Source organism: Cebidichthys violaceus, unplaced genomic scaffold (assembly GCF_023349555.1).
Source record: "Cebidichthys violaceus isolate CVI_PGR_0920_01 unplaced genomic scaffold, fCebVio1.0.p SCAF_39, whole genome shotgun sequence".
Classification (NCBI taxonomy): Eukaryota; Metazoa; Chordata; class Actinopteri; order Perciformes; family Stichaeidae; genus Cebidichthys; species Cebidichthys violaceus.
Genome location: NW_027176583.1, coordinates 1,663,786 through 1,673,765, shown reverse-complemented (window position 1 = coordinate 1,673,765; position 9,980 = coordinate 1,663,786). Strand labels below are relative to the sequence as shown.

At 46.7% G+C, this 9,980-nt stretch overlaps 1 protein-coding gene across 1 annotated transcript; it reads left to right on the top strand.

Annotated features, from left to right (window-relative positions):
* Positions 1-1,903: 1,903 nt before the first annotated feature.
* LOC137884627 (protein delta homolog 1) lies at positions 1,904-9,398 on the top strand. Its single transcript, XM_068726496.1, has 7 exons — positions 1,904-2,085; positions 2,217-2,231; positions 2,460-2,540; positions 2,714-2,777; positions 3,192-3,322; positions 4,204-4,345; positions 6,781-9,398. The coding sequence occupies exons 3-7, from the start codon at positions 2,489-2,491 to the stop codon at positions 7,565-7,567; spliced, it is 1,176 nt and encodes a 391-aa protein (XP_068582597.1). The 5' UTR covers positions 1,904-2,085; positions 2,217-2,231; positions 2,460-2,488; the 3' UTR covers positions 7,568-9,398.
* The last annotated feature ends 582 nt before the right edge of the window (positions 9,399-9,980 follow it).

The window sequence follows — 9,980 nt, the reverse complement described above, 5'->3', positions numbered from 1 at the left end:
TCTGCTCATTACTGTCTTGTTTAATGAATCGACTGTTTGGCCTTTAATATGTCAGAACGTAGTGAACGATCCCAGAGTAGCTTGATATATAATTAACATTGCTTGTATATATATATATATATATATATATATATATATATATATATATATATATATATATATATATATATATATATATATATATATATATATCACATATGTGAACCTCACATAATAGATGCTGCCAAATCCTCCACGCCGCACCTTTAAGCCTCTAAGAGCCGCCATCTTGAATGTAGACTCTCGTTAGTTAAGAAATTACCAAAACAATTTATTGTCGACCAACTAATCGTGTCAGCTGTAACATTCAGACCAACATATACAGTAAGTTTACACACCAACAGTACAGTTTCTCTCACAGGAAAAACACACACACACACACACACACACACACACACACACACACACACACTCAGATCCATGAAGTCCAATTTCAATCTGGAGTAAAGCTGGACCGGAGCAGATAAAAGCTCAGAGACCAGGTGACATTGGAGAAGAAGAATCAATGGCTGACTCCTTCAGTTTAATGAAGCAAACACAAACCTCAGACATTTCATTAAAGAGGGCCGACTGATGTGGATCAGGTTGGGGGGGGGTTGGGGGGGGGGAGAATCACATCACAGCTGCAATGTCACGCCCCAGCTCTGAGCTCCGTCTCTGGGGGTTTGAACAGAAAAGGACACACAAGTCAAATTAAAGCAGGAGACACGAGAGCGGAGACCTGTGAACAGATGATATCTGAGGGTTCTGATCCGCTCTCCTCTCCTCACAGCTGCCGTTCATAACGCGGGTCTTTGTTTCTGTCTTCTGCCAAATGCAGATTGATGGTGTGTGAGGGGGAGAGGAGGGTCCTCTCTTTATTCAATTGAAGAAATAAAATTGATTTGCTTGCTCATTGGCATTCATACGCGTCCCTTGTGCTCTCGCTGTCTAGACGCCAAACTAGCACACCTGCTCCATCGACGACCGTCTGTGAGGTTTCATCTGTGCAACGCCAACAGAAACCTGCACAACACACAGGTTACATCTGGATCAAAGAGATCAACGGCGAGACGGAGAGGGAGATTTCCCCCGGCGCCTTCTCGGCCACCATCTTGCAGATCTTTATTGCTGATCTCATAACGTCTGATATAACTCATAATCAGCTCCCTCAGAGTAGAGGTAGAATGCACTTTGTGGGAAGGAACACACCATGCACAGGGGGGGGGGCATTGTGGACAGCAGTAAGTGGACTAAGAATAGAATCGGGCATCATTATGTGTGACAGGTAGGTGCTGTGTGAGCGAGTCTGAATCCCTTCATTGTTGGTCCAGCAGAGATCATTAACTCACAAACTGTACAAAGAACTGATACTTCATACTTCTACTGCGCTACATTCATCTGAAATCAATAGTTACTTTGGATTTTCAAAATAAACTACGTAAAATGAATCCTTATAATTAGATAAAAATAACTCAACGAGCGACAGCAGTAAGAATGTGATGCACGTTATGAGTCACATGTGATCATTCTTCATCACTTCAAATCCGATAATGATTCTGTATAGTAATGATTTTTACTAACTGAACGGTATTGAGGTATTTTGCAGTATTGCTTCTGTTGCTGAAGAGAAGGATCTGAATACTTCATCACTGCAGAGTCTCAGAAGGATTATTAATACATCATTTAGAACATAAAACAGCTGGAAGCTGTGATGGACATGTTAATGACTGGCTGGGACCACGTCCCCGGGACACTTGTCCACAGGTATCAGTGACGCTTGTTTAAATACACGCAGCTCCTCTACACAGACAGCACCCCCCCTCCCGGGGTCAGGCTGGTGCGCACATTCTCCCTCATTAGGTGGGAGGAGCGTGTTGCATTGGGACGCCGCACGATGCAGCAGTCCCGTTCAAACCTCCAGGTCCTCCTCCAGCGAGCCGCAGCTCCGGATCACCTGTAGTGTCGCTTTGAACAGCGCGACGCTTGGATTAAAAACTAAAAAAAAAGTCAAATCAGTGAAATATGACTGAAGACACTTGGAATCAGGGCGCCGACGCGACATAGGTGAGGCGATGATGTCACGAGATTCTTTAAGTTAACAAAGGTGTTCGAGATGAAAAATGTTCGTTTTCAAACTAAATGGCTTTTCTCCTTTTTTCGTCCGCCCGTGCGTAATGGATGCCATTTGGGTGCAGACGCATTTGCTTCAGGTGCGTCAATTAGGCCTTTATTCTAGAAGAAAAGGAAAACATCAAATGATTCCTAAATATATGTAGATTTCATGAACAGGTTTCTCCTCTTCAAGGAATCTTCCATTTCCTCTGAATTCTCATTTGAAGGTTTCTTTTCTTTTCCTGAGCGAACTTTTGAGTAATGTGTGTTCATGTGACACAAAGAAAGCTCTTCTTTTCTGCAACTTCCCATTTCATATTTCGCAGGACAAAAGCGGCTCTTGCTGGATATCACGATGCATCTCACAGCGGTGGTCTTAATTGTGCTCGTGACGGGAATCGCCAAAGGTAATCTGAGATCAGTCCACTGAGACCACTGTCAGAGACGCACATTCTCCACTCTGCTGCGTGGAATGAAAGTAGAGCGGATGACCATGTTACTGCTGTGAATGTTTTCTGCGTGTTTAGATTGTTTTCATGGAAACAGATGTTGATGTTGTGCCTCTCTCTCCGTCTCAAAGGTTGGGAATGCAGAGCAGGGTGCAACACAGAAAACGGGTTTTGTGAGAAGCCGGGGAAGTGCAGGTACTAAACCCACTCCAGATTCCTGTAGATGGAGCTCATACCCAGTGGGCTTCTGCGACCTTATTTCCGTAAATCTCTGCAGCTGTAAATGTCCCTTTAGAGAAATGCAATCCCAGTCCAGCCGACCGGATCCGTCTGCTGCTCCTCTAGATGTGTTTGTCACTTCTGTTGTGTTAAACCAGCCCTTTGTTTGAGACGCAGAACGCATTGTAATGTGAACGCATGCCCAGTTTGTGCTACTGTATCTACTCTTGAGCCAACGTAATAATTAATCTCTGCTAGTATTTTGGGAATTTAACCAATTATTGCACAGTGCAGATAAGACACAGCAGACATTACGGGGACAGGAGCAGGACTGCACAGCTCTGTGGATGTATTTATAGTTCAGCAGCGCTCCCTTTGTCCCTCTCTCAGGTGCAAACCAGGATGGCAAGGAGAGAACTGTGACCGGTGCGTGCCCTTCCCCGGCTGTCTGCACGGCGCATGTGAGAAGGCATGGCAGTGCGTCTGCGAGGAAGGTTGGGTGGGCAGCCTGTGTGACCGAGGTGAGCTTCATTAAGCTGCCCCGACACTCCGTATCTGTGCCTCAAACACTCCTCCATGCCAAAGGTCAGGGCGAGTCACGGAGCCCCGAGGACACACGGGTAGAATCCAATGAGGCCGGTGTCTGCAGAGCGGTTCACTGGGTTTTTAGACGGACAAGGCTGGAGAAGAAAAGATGAAAGCTGAAGACGCTGCCGAAATACATGCATTATATTACATACACGCGTTATCAACTGCTGCTTTTGAGCTACTATGCGAGACACGCGACAGATTGATGCACTGAGGCTGCAGACAATGAAAGCAATATAAAAGTTCAGACGCTCCTATTTAAATCCAGCACCGGTTATCATTCATATAGCATCTACAATGAAACACTAGCGCATGAAGATGACCTGCAGTAATAGGTGGAGGTCGACCGATTGATGATATGAACCACGTCGTCGGTGGAACTGAGCTCTGATGACAGCGCAGTCACTCGGGGACGGACGTCACCATTAGACATAATGAGGTCTGTGTGCATATGATTAACTCCTGATAATAACTCCAACCATAACGCACAACAGAGTTTAAAACACATTCTAGATGTTTACTAGATCATGTTCCTGCTGCAATATCAGGTAACCTCTTTAAAAAGAGAACATGGAAACACGCATTTCTCTTTTGGCTTCAGCTCACACAGTAACTCTCTTATTCTGGTGGAGCATATGAGCCGCTTGCCTGTGGAACTTTGTCGGTTTTGTTCTCACTTTGGTTCTCGATGACAAGCTGCTGCAGCGGGGAGCCGTGAAAGTGGAAAGAAAGAAGAAGAGGAGAGAGAGAGACAGGAAGTGAGAGAGAGCACGTCTAAAAACAGCATGCTTTTCTTTGTCTTTTTCTTAAACAGATACTCGCCTTTGCTCATCCAGGCCTTGTGTCGGTAACTCCACCTGCATCGAGACGGGGGAGGGGGGATACCTGTGCATCTGTCCCCAGGGACACGCCGGAGGAAACTGCCTACAGAAGAGAGGATTGTGTCTCACAAACAGGTACCGCCACCGTTTGAGCTTCTATTTTAGTAAAGGAATACTCTAATGCTTTACAGCCTTATCTCCATGTGTTTGTCATCAGGAACACAAATCAATAGGTGCTGCAGTGTCTGTCAGCTGTCTCTGTATCCCTACGGGATCCAATCGAACCCACCTCACACCGCGCCTCATGGACATGTAGCTCCCAGCAGCAGGCTGTTAGCACTGACTTGTGAGAGGCAACAGTGTGTTTGCACACGTGTAAGACAAACAGAGAGGCTTCCTTTTGATTTGAGTTTCCAACTCTGTGAAGGGAAACTCCACTTGCTCCAGCTGGTTGTCACAAAGTCGACTTACTCTGAGGGCTGACTGCTCTGGTTTGTAGGTCTACAACACTGCATGAAAGGCAAAGAGCACGGTGTCGATGGTGAACAAAAGGCAACAAAAGAACCTGCAAGCAGTGACGCAAAACTGTCACTAGAGGTGCACCGACTCAGGGCAGGGGAACACCTCTGAACACCCACACAGGAAACCAGGTGTGAACGCAGCATGGACCTGCTGCTTCAGCTTACATCAGGGCTGTCACAGTATTTGTCGCGATATCTGTAGAAAATGTGGTTCTGATTGAAGGACGACCCACTCCACCGCTGATTCACAGTGAACGTTGTAACTCTCGGCATGTTTGGGGCCGGCCTTTACCTTCAGTCAGCAAATACAAAACACTGCAAAGTGTGACTGTACCGTGCATGTTCCTGTAGGCGTGAGCTCTCAAGGATGGTTCAGAGGATCAGCAGCAGCAGTGACGTTGCTGGCGCTCTCCTCTTGACAGCAGCAGTAGCTGGCAGCCTGTCCCCGAGCAGCATCATGAGCTGGATCCCAATTCAGGGATCCTTTCAAGTCATCATTTCAAAAAATTGAATTGAATGATATATGGTTGTGACAAGGCTGTCACATTTCAAAAGCCTCTCTATTCAGTGTGTGACCAGAAACACCACAGACTCGTCGTCTGTCGGTATCCCACAATCCACTGCTCCCCGGCCCGTTGTGTAAATATACTCGGTGTCTCCCATATCCTTGGATAACCACTACCTATTTACAAGGAGCTTGCCTTCAGGGGGTGATATATGTGCTGACACATTTATAACATGAGCTGAACCAGTACTTCTCTCTGTGTCTAGAGTGTGGGTCCGTCATAGCAACTGATTGTGCCGTTAGTTTTGTCCTCATCCTTTGAGACGAGGCAGCGGTTCGGCCAGACCTTCAGGTCCACTGAAGGACTCCCCTTCATGGCATCCTTATCTTCAGACACTAAAACACGAGTCTAAAAACGACATCTTGAACAGAACCAGTGGCTCGTTCCTTTAAGCTCTAGAAATTGCCCGCTGGATCAAAGACGGGCTCGATCCGTCGTCCTCCTGTCCATCGGACACATGAAGGACTCTCCGAGGACACGGCTAGCTGACACAGCTCTCCAGACGCTGAGCCCACCGTGTCGCTTCTCTGCAAGGTTGCCTTGTTATTACACGACACATGTAACAGTCAACAGTCTGCTCTGCTCCTTTTATCTCTTTTTACTGGTACAGATGTGCAGAAACTCTGCTTTACACCGTTTCATTTGGCAAAATGAATGAAATCTATATTGTAATATCAATAAGTGTATTATTCTTAAACCAGCAGTCAATTGAATCAAAGTCATCTTCATGCAAAAATGCCAAACGTTTTGTAATTAAAGCAGCAAATCCTTTCCCTCGTGATAAACCGTACTTTCAGCCTCTTTACACAAAGTGTCGACAACCAACCTCCCTCACAGAACCTCACAGCTGCTTGTTCTGGCTCAGTTACACGGCATTGTTAGTCGACCCGCATTAATCCATAGCTCGACGGGCAGGAAGGGGGGAGACGCTTCAGAAGAGGCTACAGCGTCCGAGAGACGTGTCCTGGAGTGAACGCTGCAGAGAAGATGAACTAAACCCAGTGGGTGTTTACTGGTGTTGTTGATGGAATCGGGTCCTAAACACTGATCCACCTGATGTCCAGAGAAAAGGCTTGTGCTGTGACTGTACTGCTGCACTGGTTACAGTTACAGGGCAGGTGTGGCGAGCTCACCTGCAGGCATACGTCATGAGCATGTCGACAGGGTTTGTGTAATTCAAATCACGCTATTTTTAAACGAGTCTCACTGCCAGCTGGGGGAGACGAGAACATCTTTGTTTAATCTGGCAGCACCGTCTGCATAACAAAGGTCACAGAAGCAGGTTGATTTGAACCGATCTATAATATTATTAAATAGATGATCAGAACAGATGATGGACTAGAAAGCCTTCCATTAACATCTCCTGTATGAAATCTGTGAAGTAGGTGTGGACGGTGCTTTGTGAACACAGGATCAGACGTGCTGCAGTGAAGCTGTGCAGCAGCCCTGCTGTGTATTTACTCCGCCATGCTCTGTCCTCCAGCTCTCCTTGTCAGAACGGAGGCACATGTATGGATGCCGATGGCCCGGCGGGCTTCTCTTCCTGCTTATGTCCCCCCGGATCATCTGGAGACTTCTGTGAGATCGGCATCGACACCTGCCAGCCTAATCCCTGCCTCAACGGCGGCAACTGCACAAACCAGGGCCTGGCCTTCACCTGCGCCTGTCCGCTGGGCTTCACCGGGTTCACTTGTAACGACACCGGCCTCTCGCCCTGCGCCGGCAGGCCCTGCGCCAACAGGGGCGTGTGTGTCGCTCAGCCCGACGGAACCTTCCGGTGCGTTTGCCAGAAGTGGTTTTCGGGTCCCACGTGCTCCCTGCAGCACAGACCCAAGGCCAGGTCCAAGCCGGTCGCCGCCAAGCCCGTGGACCACAGAGTGTTTGCGCTGACTCCGCAGCACTACTCCCTCCCCGCTCACACCTTCCACAAGCTTCTCAGACCGCCCGAGAGAGACCTGCTCAAGATCACCCTAAAGGAGACGGTCCACTCCCCCGGCGTCCTCGTCACCCACGGCCAGCTCATCTGCTTCGGCATGCTGGCCCTGCTCACCTGCGTGGTCATCCTGGGCACCACGGGCATCGTGTTCTTCGGCCGCTGCGAGACGTGGCTGGCTAATGCCAAGTACAGCCAGCTTGTTCGTCAGCAAAGGGAACACCTGCTGAGAGAAGCCGGCGGCTCGAGCCAGGAGGAGCAGGGCCACTCGGTGAACGTCATCCTGCCGGAGAAGATCAGACTCACCAGCTTCGGGAGACACTACACCTCCATCTGATCAAAGCTGCTTCTTCTACCCCTCTGGAAGGAGTTCAGCAGTACATGTCGACAAATAGTTAGCAGGAAAATACTATGACTGTTGTACAGTTGTGTTACTAAAGTGAGAGGTACTGGAATGTACTCCGATGGACTAACCGTGACACTGGATTGTACACTTTGAATTTATATCGTACTGTTGAGAACTACGCATTTAAAATGTATGAAATTACAAAAGATGTTCTACCGTGATGGCTGGTAAATATGTCATTGTAGTGTGTTTTTGATTTCATGATTCAGCTGCTTTGCAACATGTTGATACAATAATGAGGTGACTAATAACAAAAGGAGACATTAAGCTGAACAGAGCACATAGAATACTCTTCCTTCAGTATTTGTAATTCAGTAATCACACTAGTGATTTGTTAAAAGTGCATTTTAAGAGATCGGGAGCTTTTCGATTGCCTCTCACGGCTCTCAACATGGCGGCGGCTCGTGGTTAAATGGTGCTGACAGATGTGACGGTGTTTACCTGAGGGGGAGATGGAGATGGAGCGCTATGGGACGACATCATCAGCTGTATGAGAGCAGTGCAGAGGGAACCAGCCGGGCACGCTCACGTGCACAAACACGTGCACGTGAAGCACACACACAGGCTGGCCTGGCTATGTCAACAGAGACACACACACACACACACACACACACACACACACACACACACACACACACACACACACACACACAGAGGGAGAGTGACTGCTCAGGTATTCCTCCTCTACATCTTTACATAACAAATAGTTTAATGCTCTGTGTCCTGTGAACTCTGCACCTTTAACCAATTCATCTTGTATAACATGACTCAATCTGAAATCAACTAGTTCAGAGACAAAAAGTGTAATTTGTATTTATTGTGTTAATCACTTTAGTCGTGTCTGCTTCTCAAATGTGATGATTTAACGCATTGATGTGTCTTATTTGATAGTGAACTGAATATCTTCTGGGTTTGGAATAGATCACTTTAGACTGAGGGACATTTCAACAGCACTACAATGAGAAGAATCAGGTCAATAAACTATGACGGTGATTGTTAGTTGCAGCCCTAAACATCTCCATCCGACGCAATGTGAATTTTCCCATTTCATAATTAATGCAAACGTACTTATTAGCAGTTAGTTTGTACACTGTGTGCAGTTAAAATGTGTATTTTGATATCACTACATGACGCTCAGACAGCTCTCTCCATGTCGAGGTACTTTGTACAGGATCACCTCCTGAGTACGTCCGCATGTCTGTCTGCAGGTGTTGTTGACGGTGTTGTTGACGGTGTTGTTGACGGTGTCGACGTGGACGTTGAGACGGGTTTCTTTCACAGTTCATCCGTTTGTATCCATGGCATGAATCTTCACCTGTCGTCTCACTCGCAGTGTTTCAGTGTTCCCGTTAATGATGTCATAGGTCAGGAATCAATACGGCGACACCTGTTACCAGCGTCTCATAACGCGTGAAGTGATGAATGCATGAGAAACAAGAACAACACATTCCTGTCACCCAGTAAAGATCCAGTGTGGAGCTTATTCAACGTAACATGTTTAAATGAATCAGTTGCTGATATGAGGATTACAGTGATTTTAAATTGGGATACGCCCCCATGTGCCCCGTGAGGAGATGCTGTTAATGTGGTGCTTTTGACATGACAGATATTTTTCAGGTTGTGATTTACATTGTTCAGTACTAATATATGAATGATTGTAAATGTGGCATTTCTACAAGGTTCTGTAACGGTGTAGTACTTATCGATATTTATTCTAATCTGACATGAGTTGCTGTTGGGCTTTGGGTTTTCTGTTCATTGTTTTTAATAAATACAGTATATATAAAACCTCCACCTTAGTGTGTCTGATCTGATCTGTTCTGTTCTGCGTCTTGTTAAGATACGATCAGATGCTTCACAGGATGAGATGCACCTCCTGAACTCTGCTCTCCTGCTCCGTCAGCCTTAATTCAGTTACTCTTCAGGCCCAACTCCCTGATTATCAGCTGAACCATGGCGTGACTCTGTCTCCTCCACAGTGTCGGAGCGTCGGTCTCTGTCTCCCCCTTGTGGCACAGCGAGGACTCACGATGCCGTCGTATGAATATGAGTAAGACGTCTAAATGGAAAAGAATCACCGTTGACATAAGAAAAGGGAAGCAGGAAGACACAGCCTGTTGAAAACTCACATTCCAACACCAGCGATGTGTTAACAGCTGACTCTTATCTTTAGTATCTGTATGTAGAGCACTGAACGTTAGAAACACAAGCACATGCACTATGTGTAGGAGAGTAAAGCAGTATATTCAAGGAACGGTGCTTAGTGTTGATGGATGTGTGCTGAGACAGACTGGTGTCTTGATATGTGGTCTACATATTAAACAGAATCACATTATGATCCGCA